This window comes from Neolamprologus brichardi, chromosome 8, assembly GCF_056152115.1.
Source record: "Neolamprologus brichardi isolate AB-2024 chromosome 8, ASM5615211v1, whole genome shotgun sequence".
NCBI lineage: Eukaryota > Metazoa > Chordata > Actinopteri > Cichliformes > Cichlidae > Neolamprologus > Neolamprologus brichardi.
This window is the reverse complement of record NC_142111.1, coordinates 10,890,698-10,912,526: the sequence shown is the minus strand read 5'-3', so window position 1 is coordinate 10,912,526 and position 21,829 is coordinate 10,890,698. Positions and strand designations below refer to the sequence as shown.

At 41.2% G+C, this 21,829-nt stretch overlaps 3 protein-coding genes across 4 annotated transcripts; 2 read left to right on the top strand and 1 right to left on the bottom strand.

Annotated features, from left to right (window-relative positions):
• The first annotated feature begins 1,457 nt into the window (after positions 1-1,457).
• On the top strand, positions 1,458-9,537 carry atp6v0cb (ATPase H+ transporting V0 subunit cb). The gene is made up of 3 exons (XM_006808014.3): positions 1,458-1,755; positions 6,340-6,523; positions 8,055-9,537. The coding sequence occupies exons 1-3, from the start codon at positions 1,680-1,682 to the stop codon at positions 8,260-8,262; spliced, it is 468 nt and encodes a 155-aa protein (XP_006808077.1). The 5' UTR covers positions 1,458-1,679; the 3' UTR covers positions 8,263-9,537.
• A 35-nt stretch (positions 9,538-9,572) lies between these two features.
• Positions 9,573-14,334, bottom strand: nubp2 (nucleotide binding protein 2 (MinD homolog, E. coli)). 2 transcript variants are annotated; one of them, XR_015719482.1, is made up of 9 exons: positions 14,223-14,334; positions 13,670-13,785; positions 12,590-12,788; positions 12,161-12,315; positions 11,808-11,918; positions 11,533-11,602; positions 11,030-11,073; positions 10,779-10,951; positions 9,930-10,039 (listed from the first exon to the last, which is right to left on the bottom strand). XR_015719482.1 is itself a non-coding variant. In XM_006808011.3 (7 exons), the coding sequence occupies exons 1-7, from the start codon at positions 14,236-14,238 to the stop codon at positions 9,900-9,902; spliced, it is 807 nt and encodes a 268-aa protein (XP_006808074.1). In that variant the 5' UTR covers positions 14,239-14,334; the 3' UTR covers positions 9,573-9,899. The 2 variants fall into 2 exon arrangements, 1 of the variants encoding a protein (XP_006808074.1); XM_006808011.3 differs by lacking the exons at positions 10,779-10,951; positions 11,030-11,073 and having other exon boundaries at positions 9,573-10,039.
• A 2,013-nt stretch (positions 14,335-16,347) lies between these two features.
• Positions 16,348-21,668, top strand: spsb3b (splA/ryanodine receptor domain and SOCS box containing 3b). The gene is made up of 7 exons (XM_006808010.3): positions 16,348-16,421; positions 18,458-18,593; positions 19,083-19,263; positions 19,781-19,968; positions 20,067-20,169; positions 20,248-20,373; positions 21,023-21,668. Exons 1-7 carry the CDS (start codon positions 16,381-16,383, stop codon positions 21,529-21,531), a joined length of 1,284 nt encoding a protein of 427 aa, XP_006808073.2. The 5' UTR covers positions 16,348-16,380; the 3' UTR covers positions 21,532-21,668.
• Positions 21,669-21,829: the final 161 nt, after the last annotated feature.

The window sequence follows — 21,829 nt, the reverse complement described above, 5'->3', positions numbered from 1 at the left end:
TTGACCGCCACCCCTGCCACTTGGCTTAGTGAGTGGGTGGGTTAAAACACAGGCTGAGGAGGTCCCAACGAGTACTGATCTGGTTCAAAGACTGAATATTGCAGGAGCTGGTGTGTGTGTGTTTAAAATGATGTCGAGGATTTCTGTTTCTTATGTAAATTTACACACTGGGTATCTCAGTGTTGTTATATAAAGGGCAAATTTTACATTATCTATGACATATAACGTGTGGAACTGAGCAGAATCACTGAAAGCTAAAGGATGACAGTGTGCACTGACACTTTGTAGCAAACGTGCCTTTCATGATGCCCTTGCGAGAACTTCTCACAGTTCCCTCTTTCCCTTCCTTAAAAGTAATTCCAGAGATCAGCCAATAAATTATAGCGTATGCTCTCCTTACAACACAGTCATTACCATTTACTCAAAACAAACAGGAATCAATGAAGTAGGTATGTAGACTATCACATTACATGCTATTAAATAGGCTCTGAGTATGAACACTATAATCCAGTCTCAGCTGAAATGCTACACACCTCTCTCTTCACCCCCACCCCCCTCCCCGGATCAATGAGTGTTCAGTCAAGGACCAGAAAAAGAGAAAACAGAAATGAAAGTCATTTCATTAGTGACCGTTTTGCTATCAGCATCACCACACACACATACACATACACATACACCATCCGCATCTCCAAATGTTCTGTTCTTGTTTTATACCCCTGATTATTTACTAAGATACTGGCCAGTTAAAGTGATCGAAAGGAAGGAGGCCTGTGGTCCTTGTGGAGAAATGGCATCACGAGTCATGGGGCTATTACAGTAGCACTGGGGGAGGGGGCCTGCATGTAGTGCTGACTTGACTAGGCAATGCAGAGTGAGCAGGGTAAGAGGAATAAATGGGAGAAGAGGAGGAGGAGGCATGGGGACTGCACAAGCTCTCTCTGAGTCACACATGCAGACATTCTTCATCTCTAACTCGGGGTCCGAGCTCTCATGACCCCTTCCTCTTTCTTAATCTCAGTGAAATGGGGATTCTCCCACTGTTATGTGGTACACTGCTGCATATCACACCTGACTGTAAACCACCTTCCACTAAATGGCCCTAGCGTAGAAAATAATAAATAAGATATCTATTGGTTTCACCCATCATTTCGTCCTCATTCTTCAGAAGGGTGAAGAAGAAATGTAGATATCAAAGGGAAAGCCTGCAGCGGAGCATACCAAAGTGAAGCACAATAGGGGTGACCTTCAAAATAAAAGGTGAAAAGAAAGAACAAAAACGCTGTTTTTGCTCAGACTACGTCATTAAAACATCGCTTTAAATCCGTACATTTTCTTTCGTAAACAGTCTGTGTCGAACAGTAAATCATTAACCTTTTTTTTTATTTTACTGCGCACCCTCTCACCCTGTCAGAGATAGGTTTTGTCCGTACGACCAGTCAGGTGATATTTTCCGCTTCGCCATTTTGTACTGCTGCGCCGGGTATTTATCGCAGGAGTCGTGACTGTTTCGTTTACACTGTTAGGTTAGGCGACAAGAAGGTTCCTTCTTAGTATAGTCGCTTCAGCATTTCAATTCCGTGGCCTTCGACAGGTTTCGTGAAGTGCGCTTTTTGACACACCAGATATAATTAATTTTGTATATTTAGTTTATTTTTTTTTACCGTAAAACGTGAGAAAGAATGTCGTCTTCCGAAGGCCCCGAGTACTCCCCGTTCTTCTCAGCGATGGGTGCCTCTGCGGCGATGGTGTTCAGCGGTAATTATAAAAGGATTATATTTCATATGTCAATTATTATTTAACCAGTGGTGCCGTTTTCTTTTGCAGCTTAATCCTTTTTGTGTGTGTGCATGTGTCCCAACGCGGCGATCTCAGCCATAGTACTTCTTTCCGAGCTAAGTGTGAGGGCCGTCCGCTATCCTGGCTATCGTGGCAAAGCTAATCTCGAGCAGGAGTTTATTTAGACTTCGCTGGTGCAGCCAGTGATTGTTGGCGTGTTCCCAACTTGCTAATTTTTAGTTTGTATTTCTTTGTGAATACAATTGTCACAGCTAGCCTTCCCGCTTCATCATGAGACTGCGAGGACTAGTCAAAGCTAGTTGACTAGCTGATGACGACTACAAAAGTTAGCTCTGGCGTTAGCCTGTTTTGTCTAAAGCAAAAAGGACGAGAGAGGAAGGGATGCGAACATATACGATCGTGTCAATACTCTATTCAAATAAAGTAGTATTATGAGACTGAGTTGTAATATGGTTCACTCTTAACAGCCTTTTGTTAGGGTGCTTCTTTTAGGCATGTTGGGTTGATTGCCACTTTCCTCTAAAATGCCACCCTGCTGCATTAAGGCTACAAGGGTGTTGAGTAATAGGTTGTATTAAGAAAGGATGCAATTTTAGAAAGTGAAACTCGTAAAGCTCGAGTTTTTTCGCTCTACATAAACGATTTGAGTTTTGTTTGTAGCGTGTTATCGAAATTACTGGTTGGTTGAAAACATTTTTCTTACAACTGAGCACTGGAAACCAGGATCAGCTGGTTAACTTCCTTATTGGTGTAAGGAATGACACAAGATCACATGATTATCACATGATGAGCCTTCTGACTCGGAAATGCCATCTGGGTATTTACACGTTAACTTCAGAATGTTAAAGTTAAGAAGTCAGCAGGTAATTGTTTTAAATATCAAGTCATTGTTAACTAGTTTCAACATGACTGGTTTCAGGGCTTTAAGATGGAAAGTGGGAAGTAGTATAAAAAGTGAACTTTGATACCTGCTTGTTTGTTTTTTTTTATTATAGGTCACATTTGTTTTATGGACTATTTCCTAATTTAATACTTCTCTTCCTTTAATTTGGTGTAATGGCAGTAATGTTTTTCCACACTTCAAAAATAATTTTACATTGACAAAGTTTACAATCATGCTGCAACAGTTAAACCACCAAGCCACTAATTGACCAATTTACAGAGTTGTAACTCGAGGCATGAGGAATCTCTGTCATATTTATCTTGTTGATACCTTTTTTCAAGACATCACAAGATCTGTGAAAAATTGGCATTTTCAGACCTCATCATGAGATTTCATGAGCTGCAGCAATTCAGATTCAAATATGATATATTGAGTGCAAGTAATAAGTAATAATGCCCAGCGATTAATCATGTGTTATATGTAATTGTCCCATGTTAGAAATACTTATTGTTATTTTTAAGTCTGTGATGGCCTAAGAGGTTCTAGTTCGTGATGGTGAAAGAGTAACAAGTGGGACATTGCAGAGAAGAAAGGGGGCTCGTGCGTGCATGAAAATGGGGACTTTCTATGAATCAGGCTTCAGCTTTGAGCAGTCTAATGGTTCTGTGGTTTCATTAACAGGAATTGTTGCCTGTGCTTCTGTGACATCAATCACTGCAGTGTACATGAGCTCTAAAAAAGTGGCTGCCATTTAAGTTTATTCTCAGCATGTCATACTTTAGGGGGTTGGCTAAAGATTCTTACAATAGAATATTTTAAAATGTTTGAACGCATTTGCTGAAATAAGTGGATGCCTTGGTTTTTAATAACGGCACTTGGCGTCTTGCTGTCACATGCTGTGAGTTGCAGCAGTGGTGTCAGGTGATAATGAATTGTTTTAGTGATCTTTAGCTAAGAACAGGTGATACTCTCAGGGTGTTATAATCTGTGGGACAAGTAGCACTTCTCCTGTGGCAGCATTCTTTCTGTTTCTCCTCTTTGATGAATCACCACAGCACCCTTTTCTCTCTGCAGAACCAATAAAAATAAAATGTAGATTTATATCCTGATTGACAAACCTACTGATTGTGGGGTTGATGCATGTTCATTGCTTGAAAAACTGCTTCTTTTGCGCTGCAGTAAATTTTAAATTTCCTGCAAAGCTTATTTTTCTTTTTTCTGCTTAATCGTTTTTAGAAAGTGATTTTTAGTTACTTGACCTTTAATTAACATTTGCGTTGTTTCTCTGTCTTCTGTGTTGAGAGATGATTGGTGATGGCACATATAGGCTCTAGACATCCCCCCTCAAGCTTCTGATGCAATATATCGGTCAGGGCAAGTCTTAATTTTCACAACCAGCATCTTTTCCTTTCCACATTGCAGCTAGAAGTCCTGTTTTCTAAGACTGGTTAACGGTTTTCAAATGAAGAAATTGCAGTTTCATGTTGAATTTCTTTTCTTTCCTCAAAACCAGTGCTTCCCTATTTATCTGCATTCATGGCAGACGGATGGGCTGTCTGCTGCGTAGGCATTTCGCATGCAAGATCATCTCTAGCTGCAGGCACCTCCTGCTCTGACATCACAAGACGTCATAAGGGCATCCCATACATAAAATATTCTGTGGGTGGAAAGGGGGAAAAGCTCTTTACCGACGCTGCGGGGATTAGGATTAAAAGCCAGAGGTTTTGCTTCCACACCACTGTTAAAACCATTCTGCCACACATCAAACTTTTAATCATCAGGACAGAATAAGAATGTTTATCAGCGTTCACCTGTCACGCTTGAGTGAGGCCAAACGTACCAAGAAAGAATAGTCGAGGGATTATATTACTAACTGTAATGTATTACACTCACTGATAATGGACTGCTGCATTTTTCTAAACTTTTAAATAGACGAAGGCTGACGTGTGTTAGCATATTGCCCTGCAGTCATTTGGTTTATCAATATAGTAGTTTTCTTTTGGGGAAAATGCTTTAAACATCGCTGCTGTCTCAATCAGTTTTTATATTGAAGCACTGCAGTCAGTGTCACGTCTGATTTAAAGCATTTACACCCCCGGCTGAAAGTTTGGCACCTCCAAAGTCAAAATGAAAAGTAAAACGATCTTTTTCTCACTACTTTTGGTTCTTGCAATTCTCACAAAAAACAATGCCCAGTCATACAAAGACACATCTGAGTAGGTGAGCAGGAGTGATTTAACTTCTAGTGATATCATCAGTCTGATGTTAAATCAATATAAGTAGTGAGGGGGGGGCTGGCTGCCATGTGCACATTTGTGGATTGGCCTCAATCTCCTTCCTGTCTGTCTCTAGATCTGTTTGCCATATATCCTCGCAGCTAGTTTTATTTAAGCTAACCAGAAAGCCATCTCTCCAGGCTCTACACAGTGCAGGACACCTCGGGCTGTGTTTACCAGGCTGTCTCCAAGGATGATCTCACATGAGACTTTTCAGATTTAATCATCATCTGCGTGTTTGCTACAGAGAGCCAAGAAAATGACATTGTCAGGGCTTTGGCTTTTACACCACTGATATGACAAGGTCAGCTTAAGATCATAGTGGCCTCATAAATGAGAGGCTACAGATTTACACTTTTTTTTCCCCGTATTCTCAAATATTTTGTTACATGGGATTTGCCAGCTTGGTAACAAAATTTGAGTGCAAAGGCTGTATTGAACAATATTGTTGAATTTGTGAAAACTGAAAATTTCCCAATAAAAAAGTGAATGTGCTTATAGCCAAAATGGTGGCTCATACAGAATGTAAGCAGAGTGTGATCAGAGCTTTGACTCGATCGCGTGTTTGCTTTGAAGTGAATGAACAGGTTTGCATTAATGTGCACACACCTTTGACAGGAAACCTTGTCAAACCAGCCTGTCTCTGATTCTCGACCCTCCTCTTTCAGCCTATTGTTTGTATATTGAGAAATGAGCCACATTGACCTTTTTTGTCAGGCAGAATTATGACTTGTTGTTAATGGATGTCTTTTCTTCTATATTTGTTTATACTATGCTTTTCTAATTTCGAAACGGGCAACTATTGATTTTTCTTTTACTCTGCTCCTGCCGTCAGACTTGATTGTGTGTGACGCAGATGGTGCCGTTGTAAGTCACAGATCAGCAGAGCTAAATTCGCTGGTGAAGCTTTTTGTTCTCTACGTCCCCCATTACTTTACAGCCTGACAGGCTAGAGATGGTACACAGCAGATGTTGCAGGGTTGTGAATAAATATGTATTCACACTGCAGTTTTGTGTGTGTACTGAAGCCCAAAGTTCTTTAGAGTGTGATATGTACAGCTCTGCAGCCTAATTCTGGAATAACATTGGTTGAATGAGAATACATATTTAATTGCCTAAATCTGTATTTGTAGAAAATTGGTTTCAATTTGAAGGGGGAAATTTCCCAAGTAGAGCCATGTTGGATTTTTAAAGGGAACAGAAACTAACAGCTGTGTCGTTGCTCCATCTCCTGTTTCGCTTCTGCTTCATTATTCAGCTCTGCCTTCTGGGTTCAGTCATCTGTCTGCCAGCCCATTGTGACCTGTGCATTGTAGTTTGTGTGCTCTAGTTTGCTGTGCTTTTATTTATCTAACTCGTTATCGTTTCTGTCATTCCTTACAGCCTTGGGAGCAGCCTATGGCACAGCCAAGAGCGGTACAGGTATTGCTGCCATGTCTGTGATGAGGCCAGAGCTCATCATGAAGTCAATCATCCCTGTGGTCATGGCGGGTATCATTGCCATTTACGGCCTGGTAGTAGCAGTGCTGATTGCCAACAACACCGCAGAGAAGCAGTCTCTTTACAAGTGAGTTCGCCTGACAAGTTATTTTCTATAGATGCACAATTTGCAATTTTTCTTTTTCTTTCTGAAAGACTGACCGTCCAGTTCTGCTTTTAGACAATTTGGATTTCATTGTGTGTACTCTAATTTGGAATATTCAATCATTAAAGGACGTTCTCTCAATCTTGCTCAAAATAATGAGTTCTGGGTTGGTGAACAGGGCAAAGAAAATTCCTGCTGAAAATCAAGAGTGTCAAGTCCCTCATTATCTAAGGCCAAGTCACACAAGTATAAAGACGAGATATGTATATAAAAATATATAAAATCTCAACCAGCTAGTAAGCAATTGCTGGCAGGCACTAGGTGAAAAAGGCCATTTGCACCAAAAACCTCCTTATGATTGCTTTGGTTGCTGCATTTTCCAATAATTTCATGAACAACTCAGACTTCTCTGCAAACAGTTGCCAACCAGGAGCCAAGTGGTGGTAAAACTTGAACAAGTGCAGATGTTTTTGGTTTCTTTCACACTTTTCAGCCTTACTACCACTTGGAAAGTAGTTGGTTTGGAGAGAAGTCAGCCTCCTCCATCTGAACCTTGGGCAACCACGACAACCTGCTAGCAACCAAATCAATCACAAGCAAGTTTTCAGTCCAGCACTGTAAGCCTGTTTCACCTAGCACCAGCCAGCAGTCATTCGCTGGCAGGTCGGATATCACATTTTTCCGTAGCAACCTGTTTCACGGTTGCCAATCTGTTGCGGGGATAACTTATCAAGACGGACAATTATTTACACTCCATATTTATTATAAATATTAAGAAATATTTATGTTCCAAACATCCTTGATTTCTACCTTAATTCATTTATTCAGGGTAATGCCTGACAGTATGGGCAGTGTGCAGTATGGCCATATACAGGGAGCTTTACCAGAAAAAGTAATAAGCTATTGAAACTGCTTATTTTTTTTTTTTTTTTTTTTTTTTAAAGAAGTAAAAGTGTTGTGGGTTTTGTTTTGTTTTTTTTTTTTTTACGCACTTCACTGAGTAACGCACATGATTTGTGTTGTTTTTTTGTTACTACACAATGTAAAGGTGTAATGATCTGGAGATGAACACCACCTATTTTTTTCCTTCTGATATCACATTACTTTGTGTTTTTTTTTTTTTTTTTTTTTTTTTTTAATTTCAGAATGACTTTTACTCAGTATCATCAGACTTTTAGCTGCTCTGAGTGTTTGCCTGGGCTATCGAGTCCCTTGTTATAAGGAAAGTCTGTTAATTGAAAAATGGGGAATGAGTCATACTGTTGAACTGAGACTCAACAGTATGACTCGGTAACTGGGGGGAAGAATCAAATGAACATGTTGGTGATTGAATAAAATGTTGCATTGGTTACAGCTTGTAAAAGAAATATCAGCTTTTCGGGTCACTAGACTTGTATCAAAGGACAGGCTGTGATTAGTCGCATTAATCTTAAAGATGCTCTGACTCGTGTCAACTTCAAAGGTTAAAGCAACATCTTTGTGCTGACCACTGTCTGTATCTCTCTCTGTGCAGGAGTTTCCTCCAACTCGGAGCTGGGCTGAGTGTGGGCCTCAGCGGGCTGGCAGCAGGTTTTGCGATCGGCATTGTCGGCGACGCGGGCGTGAGGGGCACAGCTCAGCAGCCAAGGCTTTTCGTGGGCATGATCCTCATTTTGATTTTTGCTGAGGTCTTGGGTCTCTATGGGCTCATTGTTGCTCTCATCCTCTCCACAAAAGGTTAAAAAGAGAGAGGGACGGGTTTGGGCGGGGGATTTTGGCACGCAAGATGAAAGAAGTGATGCAGGAGGGGTAAAAATAAATTAAAATGGCACCATAAATATGGTCTTATCTCAACAATGTGTACAGTTGTCCCAATTTGATAGTCAACTTGTAAATGCGCAATGTAGTGATTTGTCTGTCTCGTGTGTGGGTGTGTGCGTGTGTTTAAAAACAACTGTATGATGAAGATTCCTTTTCTCCCTCCACTTATTTCAGGCTTTGAGGCCAGCCTGGGCAGCTTGGCCTCTGGTCTTACAGAGCTGACCAAAGGGCCGTACAGCTGCTTTTCTCTTTCTTTCTTTTTTCCCTCTCCTCCCATATCAGCCTGGGAGTTGATAGTTTCTGCATTAATCTTGAGGATCTATTTGTAAAAAGAAATGTGTATGGACTAAAAAAAAATTTTTTTTTTCTTTTTCCACTGATTTTATTTATGAGAAATTGTTCTTTGAACTGTTTAATGCAGCAAAAGTCTCTTAATTCCCCAGGATATATACATATATAAATATATAGACATATAAATATCTATATAGATAGATTTAATGCACTGTGGGTTAATCGTGATAAGTGGTTGGAATTCCTCTGGATGTAATTCTTGGTTTAATAATTAAGATTGCCTTTAGTATGTTGCTGGTGGAGTGGGAGTTTTATGTGTAGCTGTATTCTAATCATTACGCGAACATTCTCAAACTTCAGTGTTTTTCCTGTAGTACTGCTGTTTGCATTAAAAGTGTGTGTGCCCTGTGTTGGGGTCTCACAAGTGTAATTTCCACATTTCATCTCCTCTCCATCTTATTCACCTGCCCCCTTCTCCTCCCCTCATCCGTGGATGTACTTCATCTCTTCCACATTCCAGCCGTAAGAATCCTGCATGGGTTTTAGTGTTTTGTTGCTGTTGGAATATGAACCTGAAGCATAGGCTGGTTTCAGAAGATTATGATCCAGATCAAGAATCAAGATTTATGATTCAAATAATATATCATTGCAAAAAATGAGGGTTAAATGGTGTTTGGAAGATGTGTTGTAGGATGTAATGGGGAGATTAGTATGCAAAATTTGACCTAGTTTCCTACATGGACTTGACCAATTTGATCTGGAGTTGGTTTTCTGAAAATGGCACTGCTGCTGACGCATTTTACCGAAGCACCAATCAACAAACCTGTATTATCACTGGTATTGAATTTATCCTGATGTGTCGACGTGAATGTTTTCACAATTGAATTAAAGAAGATTCCAGCTTAGATTTGACTTGCGTCCAAACACACAGACTGTAGCGTTTTCAGTACTCCATATTTTATTGTTGTTTAAAGCCTCTCTTGGGCAGCACAGCTTACCATCGTATTACAGACCAACATACAAAGAAAGGTCAGCTGAGTTAATAACAGTAGTTATCGCTTTATGTTTTGTTCTGCGCTCAGAGCCGACAATCTTCAAACCACAAGTGCAGCTTCAGCAGACAGATATGCACAAAGTCTGCTGTGCAGCAGAGATAACGGATACTACTAGCATGATCAGTAAATGGTTACATAAGGCTGGAACTAAACAAGACAGGAAGTCAACACTTCTCATGTAGTTTTCACAGCACAAATATGCAAAATCTGTCTCAGTCAGTTTGTAGGCTGTTGAGCAAAGTCTGAGAAATACTGCTAATGGCACTGAAGGTGGCACTGTCAGGAAATGACTGTGCGAAGTCTCTGCCCTCCTCTATACTGGCGCTGAGAAGAGGATCCAATGGCACACAACCTGAAATGAGTGAAAAGAGAGGACTGATCCTACATGAACCACATGAGGTTAACTCTTAATACACATCCCAGCATCCTGTTAGTGCAACTCAAATTAGTCATTGATGAAATGTGCTATAGTTTTCTGTGCTGGCTAAAGCTGGTGACTCAATGCTACTGGTAAGCTGATCTAGCTTCATTATTGATTTTCACACAAAGTGGTTACGCAGTCAAGAGAAATTATTAAATTATCTATTCATCTGAGTGACACCTACTGATCAGTTATGCATCATTCATTTGAACAAAGTGTCTGCATAGACTTTAAGCAGCATGGAAGTGATGGAAAACCCCCAGAATCATGACTGGTGGGTCAGGAGTAGGGATGGGTATTGATAAGATTTTCACGATTCCGATTCCATTTTCAATTCTGTTTAATGATTCGATTCTTTATTGATTCTTTTTAAAAAAGGAGAACTCTAAGGTCGATTAGCTTAGAACTTTCTTTTATATCTTCCTTTTGAACAAGATAGAAATTTAGGAGTAACATGGCCTTACAAACCCAACAGTGACATCTTAAGAGATCCAGCCTACAGCTCTTCAATGGGGTGTCACAGGGTGCCCAGGAAAATTTTTTGTAAATATAAAATAATAAAATAAATATTCTTCTGTAGCAATAACAAAGTATAACATAAATTATTCTGTAGCAATTACACAAGAATATCCAGTAATGTTCCTGCCTACAATTAAACACATTCACTTACTGAAAATCGGGGGCATCTGCTGTGGCAAATGGGTGCAAGCCTTTTACCACAAACTTGGTCACTGCTCAGTGACATTTGTCTATCCTGGCCTGAAAGGAGACGCTACCGGTAGACTGCAGTGAGAACTGCCAGCATCTGAGCCAGCCAGACTCTGTCTCTCTCATCATGGTCACCTAAATGCACAGTAATGGCAGGTTTTGTAATGAGACAGATCGCACTAACATAATATGCACTGTTAGTTGATTATTTACCTGCCGCATTAACGGGAGAGGACGTGCAAACGTTACCGCTGATGCTGGGTTGAGATTCACAAATCCAGAGCAGAATTAAAAACACGACATTCATTTAAGGTTATCGAGTGTTTTGTAAGCAAATGATTTTGCATATTCGTAGTGTTTCCTCCCTTAAATGAAATATCTACTTTGCAAGTATTGCAAGTTGCCCTGTTGTCATCCGTTCTCGTAAAGTATAACCAAACTTTTGAGCGTTTGAGCCGCTTAGGCGCCGTGTTTCCTGCCAGGTAAATGACGCTCTGCAACGTGGTGACGTCATTCGCAGCGACTGGAATCGATAAGGGAATTGTTTGCAAAAATGGCAAACAATTTCAAGGAATTGAAAAAGTGGGAACCGGTTCTCAACAAGAACCAGTTTTCGATACCCATCCCTAGTCAGGAGTGACACTTCCTGCTAGTGTACCGAGACACCTTGTGGCTGCATGCTAGCATTACAAGTAATTCACTGCTGTGACTCTCACCTAGAAACACAGACCCAGTCATTTCGGCCAACTCTTCACCACCCCCCTTTGAGAATACATTACTGCACTCCTTAAAAAAAAGAAAAAGGTAATGATTAAAATAAAATCAGGTTATTCTAAATGGAGAACCAAAAAAATGGAGATAAGACTAAAAGAGTGCTAAATAAACATATAGTTTGGTGAGTAAATAACTGAGGACATATTAAAAGGAGCAGTGTCTGATAAGTTGTATATTTCAGTAGAACAAATAAACAGCAGCATAAAGGCTCACTCACAGAGCAGTGTGGACAAACAAATCCACTCATGTTCTCTACGATGCCCAGGATCCGTACACCTGTCTTCTTGCAGAAGGTGATCTCTCTTCTCACATCACCTGTAGATACTGCCTGTAAGAAAATACATGACCAACTTACTTTGAGTGTCATTCATAAAAGAGTGTTTTTATTAGCATGCATTAGGTGGTCCAGCAGTTCTGTCTGTAATAATGATCCCAATAAAAGGAACATATGACAACATATTTTGGTCTTTGCAGAAAATACTACACAAGAAAGGTGCAGTGATGGCCAGTGTTCTTATTTACCTTACTATACAAAACGTGTGTTTTTTCTTGCCTCATTCTGATATGTACCTGAGGGGTGGTGACCAAAATGGCTCCATCCACTCTGTGCTTCTTAAGGTTTTCCAGTACAGCCAAATGCTCATCTGATGTCCCGGGCGGTGTGTCCACCAGCAGCACATCCAGCTCTCCCCAAGCTACATCTGACACAAACTGACCAATCAAAGCTGTGGGTAAAGCACATGCAGACATGGATAGGATGAATGGTAGAAGAAACTTGAGCTCAACAGCAAAGTCTTCAAACACTGGGCTGGTGGCGCAAACAGTCACATTGCACAATTACTTAAACTTAGTACTGTGAATGCACACAGGGTTGGAGCTTCTTGGGAAGGACAGGGTGCTTGTTTGTGGTGCTCTTCAAGACTTCAAAGGATGTCTTGAAGAGCACCTTCACAGGTCTTGTACAGTTCAAGCCTTTCAGATTAGCAGTCTAGCAGATACCTGTTTTCTTGGGACCCCTCCACACCACAGCTTCATCTGGGTCCTCCAATAGAAAGCCAATAGACATAAGGGCCAAGCTCTTCTGGGTGTCAGTGTATACCGGCACCCAACCCGAGTCACACTGGTGCACGTCGGGCCGGCCCATACTCAGCATACGAGGAATGCTTGGCCCACAGAGGTCAACGTCGAGGATGCCAACCTGATTAAACCAGAAGTTCCTGAATGAGTTGCTTCCCATTTGTATGAACATAGTCAGGCATAGCAAAACAAAGCAGTAACACTGATGGGTGATTTCTCCATTTAAAAAAAAATAATGAATCCAATTAAGCATTATAATGTGTTGTAATATAACAGCATAGTTATGTTATATATATAACGATATATATTGGATGACGATATAAAAACGTCTATCGTTTCATTTTACACTATTGTTTGTTTCGTGGTGTCGCAAAATAAACTGTTTACAGCAATATTTTTTCATCGTTTTGATGGTCACTGTAGTGGCTATATTAATTTCTTAAAGTTCTCTCTTATATTTAATATAACCACACTACAGACGGACAAGCGCCTGTTTTATGCGTTGTGGTTAGCAACAATGACGGTAACACCATCGCGTGTCCGCTTGTTTATGTTCCACATAAACCTTTCACAATAAAGCTCAAGATCCTGTTGAGACTTTTCAAAATAAACTGAATCACGTGAAAGAGCAGATTATTTACGGATGAGAAGTAAAAAAGAGCTGCCAGGTGCTAAAAAATAAACCTTAGACTCAAACGTTAGAACAGGCTTTTCCCCGCAGCACGCCGTGTAATAAATACTCACAAAGAAAACGGCGGCCATCACAACTTATGTCTAAAAATGTATAGTTTCATGCATCGGTTAAAACACACTACATGACGCGCAGCTGGAAATACTTCCCACAAGACGAGCTGCCTGAGATTCACAGAATTTACAGAAAATGTTACATTTTTGTGATTTATATCGTTATCGGGACGATAGATGTCTTATATCGGGATATGAGATTTTGGTCATATCGCACAGCCCTACACGGTGGCATATCTTGACATGAACTAAACTCACCTTCTTCCCAGCATGCTTCAGGGCCAGGGCCAGCTCTGTGGTGATGGTGCTCTTTCCCACTCCTCCTTTCCCTGACAGAACCAACACAACGTGTCGGACCTGACCCAAGTTTCCATCTGATTTAAGAAGCAGAAAAAACTAATAAATTAAGCATTTATTAGTTTAAATTTAAACAAGCTCTGAGACACTCTACCTAATCTCCTAATCTGGAAACAGGTTTTAGATAGTGCGGAGGGCACGAGCCCAGTTCACAAGTTTAGCATCAAGTTACTGTCGTTACAGTGCACAGTAACTATATAATTATACATGTTTATAACAAACTTCACTTTTCTAAGGCGATGAAGGCCTTTTACTGAGTATTGAACGACACGGTGGTTAAACCTTAGCAAACGACAGTCAAACATAATCTGAAACGGTCAGTTAGCTTCTGGCAGTTAATTGGCTAAATTAACCGTCAACTACCGTCTCCTAGCATGACAATACACAAAATGTATGAGAATTAAAAGCTGCAGGTATCTGCGAATACTTTTGTTCGCCGGTAACTTCGATTTACCATTAATTTCTTCCATATTTTGGATATCAAATATGCACACAGAACATGAGGCATCAACTTCCGATATAGTCACGCAGCACCTATCCAATCATACAATACATCCTACATCCAAGTCCCGCCTTCCTTTAAACACAACCAATAGGTTTCTGAAGGGTAGTGCGCTGCATTCAAGAGCGAAGCAAACGTTCAAAAACACAGAGTAAACTCGCCCATGACTGTATGATAATGGTGATCATTATGAGTATTTTAATCTGGGTCGAAATCTAAAGTCCTACCACGCCAATTTTTTTTTATCTTTGGTTGAGACTGTTATCTGATCAGAAAGCAACAGTTTTAATTAAATGACGTGTTTTAAATACTTTACTTCTGTGTAAACGCTTTTTGGAGAAAAGCAGAAAAAAATGCTTTCATTAACGTTGCTGTTGCGTAAAGACTGGGAACACACAAAAAAATCACAGAGCAACTTGTTGGTACGGATGAATATGGTTTATAGTTTTTGGGGTTATAAGACTTTATTAGGAGAGGAGTGCCAAGCCCATTTTAGAGAAATTTGGGAGTGACGCACAACACCCATGCCCATGGATTTGATTTTCCTCTTTAGCGTTCTCTCTTTTTCTTAAATGTATCGCATTGAAGATGTGTTTTCACAATTCGTCTTTCCATTTCAAACACAAAACTTCGCCTGAAATAGACGTGCACACATTTTCAGCCTTTTTTCTCTTTTTTCTTCTCTTGTCTTTTTTTGGAGACATACAGTGTGGGAAATACAAACACAACAGTACAGACCAAAACATCTCATCACAGTCTGCCTTTTTATTTATGAAATAATTTACAAATAATTTATTATAGAAAGGGACTATTTTTCCCCTTCTTTCCTTTCAGTTAGTTTTCAGTTTTCAGTTTTATTTGTCATATACAAGTTAGCACAGGGTCAACATCGCAATGAAAATGTATTTGACGAGCAGAAGACAGTCACTCAGCAGAATGGTACAGTAGAAGAAAAATAAATAAATAGAAAAATAGTAAAGAGCAAAATATTAATACGATGTAGTACAAGAAAAAAAGAGATTCCCAGTTAACTGACTATATATATATATATATATATATATATATATATATATATATATATATATATATATATATATATATATATATATATATATGTATGTACACACTAGTGATTAAATAAAGAAAATCTTAAATAGGAATGTGACATATATATATATATATATATATATATATATATATATATGTACACACTAGTGATTAAATAAAGAAAATCTTAAATAGGAATGTGACGGGGGGAGGGGGGGCAGATGGGATATTGCACAGTGGCAGGAATGAGCAGCAGTACAGACTGAACAGTACAAAAGTTTTTTTTGTGGCAGTTGTTACAGTATTGCACTTTTTAAAAAATATATGTATAAGTATCAATAAAGTGGAGTGACCAGTGCAGATTAAACAGAGTACTTGTGAAGCTGCAGGGTAGCTTCTGAGTGCGTCTTGTGGACTGTGTTGTGTGTGTTTAAGTGTTGTGGTTGAGGTGTCGTATGGCTTGATGGTAGAAACTGTTTTTAAGTCTTGTAGTCCGAGCAGACAGACTCCTGTAACGTCTGCCAGATGGTAATAAGGAGAAGAGCTTATGTGCTGGGTGGCTCTGGTCCTTGATGATGCTGTGTGCTTTATGGAGGCATCGCTGAAGATAAATGTCCTGAATGGCAGGAAGCCTCATGCCAGTGATGTGCTCTGCTGCCTTCGCTAACCTCTGTAGTGATTTACGGCTGCTGGCAGAGCAGCTTCCGTACCAAACTGTAATGCAGCGCGTCAGCAAGCTCTCAATTGCACACCTGTAGAAATTTGAGGTGATTTTGCCAACTTATTCGTCTCCAGGTTTGTATTATCAGCAACCCACAGACCAGAATCTGTTCAGTAGCAACAATCCCAGCATGAATATACCCTATATATAATTAATATATAGTTATTATGCTTTATAACGTAACTGGGTGACTACACAAACCAACACGAGCTCCTCCTCCACACAGGTCTTATCCAATAAACTGTGAAGAGGGCGTGGAGAAGTAATGTTTACTTCTGTCTTGTAAGAAGTGGGACAGATGCACGCTGCACCCGTGACACACTTGGATATAGAGACACACCAATGAGCCACTGCAACACAGTGAGCAGGAAGACTACTGCAAGGTAAGCACAGAATTCCTGCTGGGAATGACACAGTCCTGTTGCACTGCCTGTTATATATGTGTTAAGATAAAGGATCTGATCATATTTAACGGAACGATTCACGGCAAGCGTTATGAAGTAGACAGCATTCCTTCATGAGGAAATGGATCAGATTCAGGTACATGCGTACATTTTCAGTAGTTTTAAACGTGCCTTCATTATTGCTGTGGCAGTCCATTGGCACCATACCTGTCCTTACATAGACTGACAACGGAGCTGCTCTAACTCGGTGCTCCGGATGATGATGATGATGCATTTAGAGTAATGTAGGGTAAGGCCCAATTAAAATGAGACTAGCTCCAGACTAACTAATCTAAATTAATGGCACTCATCTCCTGCACCTGTTTGCAAAGCGGTAACCAGCTGTTCCCTGCAGGCATTAACCAAGAGAGTTAACAACTCAAGATGTGTAGTTTTTAGCAAATAAAGGCTCTGGTTATGGTTTGGGTCGTTAACTGTATGTTATTACAGGGTATAATAAGTCTGCTACTCATATTTCTTTGTAAACAAGGGTACATTTCAGAGAGGCAAACGCTGCCATTGAGGCATGTGATTGTGCATTTGGTAAACAGTTTGAATAAGATTAGATTCGATGTTTGAAAAAGCACACACAGTCTGGTGATGTTCTGGTTATTACATTTGTAATTACAGTGTTTTTAACGAGTAAAGCTAACTAATAATGAAAACAGTGTTGTTGACAGCTTCATTTGTAATTGACTGCAGTCAGCTATTATTGTAGTCTCAATAGTGTGCGGGCATTTTATAGCTGTATACTGGCAGCCACTCCCTGAGCCTGTTTCTGCCAGAGTTTTCAGCCTGTTTTCCTCCTCACTGTTGCCAAGTTCTTGCTCAAAGGTGGTCATATGCTTGTTGGAATCTTTACGTTACAGCTTGAGACGACTACTGTTGTGATTTGGCGCCATATAAATAAAACTGAATTGAATTATTACTCTGTTAACAGCCAAAATCACATGATACAAATGATATAGGTTTCTTATTTTAGCTATAATTGCTGTTACTTATTACAATCAGTGGGTCAGGTGACCCTGGGAGTCCTGTGAAGCATGGGGGTCAGCTTTAAAAAGTCAAAGGCGTGCATGAAAACACATCCTGTTGCTAACTGTGGCATATGGGACAGATGGAAATAGAGAAGCTGACACACAAAGATCATTCGAGGTGACTAGAAAGGCTTCCTCACAGTAAATTGTGCAGCTTGTCTCTAACTGTAATATCATATATGGAAGTGAAAAATAAGGTCAGCAAACAAAACAGTTGAACTGACAGAGAGTAGTTTGGATTGACCTACTTTCAGTTGCCCTGCAGGTTTGTTAGAAACTGGTGAAATATGATAGCAGTGAGAGGTGGTTCAGACATGTTTTTGGGCCTGGGCCTTATTTTGCAGTTAAATTTAGATAAGTCAGTATGCTGCTTATTCCTAGACGACCGTCACCAGATTTTATACAAGTGGGGAGGGGGGGCTTTATATTAACTAAAGTGTCATATAATTATATAGTGTAGTATTAAGTGGACACGGCCCTGAAAAATAAAGGCATTACACTACGTGTCCTTGGGGAGTGGAATGCTGTAGACTCTCGCTCACGCTTGCCTGGGAAAAAGTAGATAACAGGGGACCATCTTCTAGTGAAAAGTTGCTGAAACGCTGTTGTTTAGACTTGAATGAGAGAGCTGGTAATAAAACTGTTAGGGGCACACCACCATTTTGAGATCCGCGGCAACGTGTCATGCAGGAAGCATCTCTCTTCTAGAAATATTGTGTAAGAGAATAAAAGTGTGAAATGATCGACTGAGCAGTGTGTTGTCTTCCATCGGATGCCTATGAGGAATCAAAAGAACTCGGTGAAGTGTTGATATTTAACAAGTACACGTGCAGTGCTAAGCAGGAGTTTAGCAGTGACTGCACTTGACATAAATAAGAAATACGTGGCCTCCTGTACTTGTGCCAGCTGGTCATCAGGTGCTGGGTTGGCTTTCCACAGAACTGCAATGCTAAGAAGAGGCAGAAACGGACGGGCTCGGCACTTGGCCTGGAGTCAAACCTGGCAAGAGACAGATGCCATGGCTGTGATCCAGTCATCAGACAGAGAGGAACAGGAGGGTCGGACAGTCGCACAGGTGAGACTTTGCTGTTTGTGTTTACTGGAATATAATTGAAACTGGGCTAAATGGAAAAGTGGTTTCACTGGAAATCAAGAACCGTATCCCTGCAATGTGAAACAGAATAGTTCTATTTAGAGTAAGTACAGCTAGTTTTTCCTCTTGGACTGTTTACTTTCTGGAATAGCAGTGTGTGAAATGTGGTCATGACATGACAGCACGCCCAGTACTTTTAAAGAATCTTCTAAGTTTGCTTGCTTGTATGCATGACCTCACATCACCAGTGATACACAGTGTTCAAAAACAAAGCACACAAGTTCCCGTCTGGCTCTTTAGATCGCAAACTTCCCCCTTTTTTTCCATTCAGCCTTGGCAACCTATGTTGCTCTTTGGTAGCAATTTGTTGTGATCCTGATTCAGCTCTACTGCTGGAGCTCACTGCCCCCCTGGACTAGGGCCACGTCCGTGGACTTACAGGATCCTGTTTGTAATGTTTGCGTCAACCAGATCAGTGACTTGGAGCCTGAGGTGGATTACCGGGCCGGTTTCCAGACTGTCTCTGAGGTGGTGGCATTGCCAAGCACAGTACCAGTGAAACAGGAGTCTTTCTTCCACTGTGACCCAGAGGAAGAGCTCAGTCCGCTTCTTGGCGTCATCAGTGACTGTCTCTATGGGGAGGAGGACAAAGGTGAGCAGAAGCGGATGAAAGACCGCATAAAGATGCATGTAAACAATATTATAATTTAGGCATGTTGTAGAGTCTTTATATGCTTACGGCTGTCTGTCGGGGAACATTAACACTATATTCATTCATATTCCAACTTCTGTGCATTTTAAAGGTGTGATTAGTGCCACAACAAGCTTTCACTATCAGTGTCATGTTTAAGGTTCAGGATGGTCAGAAATCAATATCTTCATTTATTTCCTTTGCAAACTCATGAACAGAATAAGAAGGCTGAGAGTCACGTACACACTGATAGATCTAACATGCTCATGATAAGCAGCTGTAACATTTACCCATTAAGATGTTACCATCTGCAAATTATAGCGGTGCCATGAAGTTTAAAGCTATTTGATCACAGATCCCTCAAAACTGCATGATGAACAGCCTTAAAGTGGCGGTAGATGAAAAGCCAAGAAACGTTGGTGTGCTTCGTTTTTGGAAGAACATCTGGCATAACTGCTCGTGCATGGCGTGTGTCCAGGTTTTGAATGGGTGTGGGATGACCACTGTAAGTCCTCTGGAGCCTTTCTGAGCTGTGACAACAGGAAGGTGAGCTTTCACTCAGACTACAGCTGCGGCACCGCTGCAATCCGTGGCAACAAGGAGCTCGCAGACGGCCAACACTACTGGGAAATCAAGATGACCTCCCCTGTCTACGGGACAGATATGGTGCGTAAGAGCAGCTAAAAGAATACTAAAGTTGTAACAAGTTGACCTGAAAATGAACATTTTTAAAATGTTTGCTTTGTTTTGCTTTTCTGGTGTAGATGGTGGGAGTTGGGACTTCAGAGGTGAACCTGGAGAAGTTCAAGTACAACTTTGGCAGTCTGCTGGGCCATGATGAAGACAGCTGGGGGCTCTCCTACACCGGTGAGTTATCAGATATATTGACTTTGATTGATAAGAAAACAGTAAATAAAACAAAAATGTTTCTCTGTGTGTTCGAAGGTCTGTTCCAGCACAAAGGGGACAAAATAAAATTCTCTTCTCGGTTCGGTCAAGGCTCGATCATCGGAGTGCACCTGGATACGTGGCACGGCACCCTCACCTTCTACAAGAACCGGCACTGCATAGGTTTGTGTTTTCCTGCGTTTTAAGGATAAGGAGAAGCTTTATTTGTTGGTTACAGTTTCCTGCAGCTGAAGTGACAGACCTACTCGACCACACATACAATACATACAATATACAAATACTGGGGAGACAGGTCAGGCTAGGCAGCAAAAAAAGGGATAGACAGTGAGATGTGTAACATATAGGGGCAATTCAGGAGAAAAAAATGGTTTCTCCTCATGATGACTTCCAACAAGTGAGTCATCATGAGGAGAAAACAAAAAACTCCATAGCACATAAAGAAGCACAGATATCATCACACTGTAACACCATGAAACACAGATAAGCAACATAAGTGGGGAGGGTGGGTACACCGATGTACACAGTGGTCATGGTCACTGCGATTACTCGCGCCTCCAGCTGAGCCGCTGGTGGCCTTGAGGAATAGGGCAGAGAGTCAGGTCGTTCTCGTTATCATATCTCTTGGAAGCATGTTGTTGTTCTCCTCGGTGTCAACCTTCAAGTAGCTGGCGCCATCAGGGGGTGGGGGTATAGCCGCATTAGAGATGTAGGTAACTGGTTTAGGGCAAACGGACTGCATCCATTTTTCAGTTAGTTACGTTTGTCTGCATATTCTAATAATCCCAATGGGCTCTGCCTCTCCTGCCAACAGGTGTGGCTGCAACAAGGTTACACAACAAGAAGTTGTACCCCATGGTGTGCTCCACAGCAGCCAAGAGCAGCATGAAGGTGATGCAGGCCTGCTATACACCCACCTCCCTGCAGTACCTTTGCTGTGCAAGGCTGCGCCAAATGTTGCCGTGTTGCCCAGACCTGTTTAATGCCCTGGATCTGCCACCCGGCCTGCGTGTCCTCCTCCACATACAGCTGGGCTGGGTCTTCAGCCTCAGCAGCAGCCCCGAACCCTCAGAGGAGCACGAGGATTTCGGCAAGATGAGCCTGCCTTCGAGCCCCTGCCCCAACCTGAGCCCGAGCCCGGTGTCCAGTGCCTGTGTCTCCCCCAGCCCCTGCACCAGTCCGATTCCCAACACGGACCCTTACCCGTCACCTCAAACTCAGTCCAGTGCTTGCTGCTGTCCCCCAACTCCTCCCAGCAGCGACTACGAGAGCTGCTGCTCCGAGCCGGAAGATTATCAGTGCAAAAGGTGCCGTTGGACTTGACCACGTGGTCCAGCGGAGGAGATGCTTGACAAAAAAGAAAGAAAGAAAGAAAATTGGCACACAGCTTTTCTACCGTTGCCACAAATTTCTCCTTTTGTTGATCACAGAGAGATATTTTAGCCAACATTTGAGTGGATCGTTGCTTATTTGTTTGCTATGTAACAAGTATTTGTCTTCCACATAATGTTGAAATGAACAAGAACAAAGAGTGTGTGTGTGAGAGAGTGTGTGTGTGTGTGTGCGAGTGAGAGATGATGCCTGCTGCCATTTAAAGAGGTTAGACTCAGAGAGAGAAGAG

What these genes read in the sequence shown, in the direction of transcription:
- atp6v0cb (XM_006808014.3), top strand. Translation starts at nt 1,680, where the DNA reads ATGTCGTCTTCCGAAGGCCCCGAGTACTCCCCGTTCTTCTCAGCGATG. An exon ending in TGCGGCGATGGTGTTCAGCG is followed by an intron (nt 1,756 to 6,339) that starts GTAATTATAAAA and finishes CATTCCTTACAG; the next exon opens with CCTTGGGAGCAGCCTATGGC. An exon ending in GAGAAGCAGTCTCTTTACAA is followed by an intron (nt 6,524 to 8,054) that starts GTGAGTTCGCCT and finishes CTCTCTGTGCAG; the next exon opens with GAGTTTCCTCCAACTCGGAG.
- nubp2 (XM_006808011.3), bottom strand. An exon ending in TGAAGCATGCTGGGAAGAAG is followed by an intron (nt 12,789 to 13,669) that starts GTGAGTTTAGTT and finishes TGGTTTAATCAG; the next exon opens with GTTGGCATCCTCGACGTTGA. An exon ending in TTTTGGTCACCACCCCTCAG is followed by an intron (nt 11,919 to 12,160) that starts GTACATATCAGA and finishes ATTTTCTTACAG; the next exon opens with GCAGTATCTACAGGTGATGT.
- spsb3b (XM_006808010.3), top strand. Translation starts at nt 16,381, where the DNA reads ATGAGCCACTGCAACACAGTGAGCAGGAAGACTACTGCAAG. An exon ending in CTATGGGGAGGAGGACAAAG is followed by an intron (nt 19,264 to 19,780) that starts GTGAGCAGAAGC and finishes GCGTGTGTCCAG; the next exon opens with GTTTTGAATGGGTGTGGGAT. An exon ending in CAAGAACCGGCACTGCATAG is followed by an intron (nt 20,374 to 21,022) that starts GTTTGTGTTTTC and finishes TCCTGCCAACAG; the next exon opens with GTGTGGCTGCAACAAGGTTA.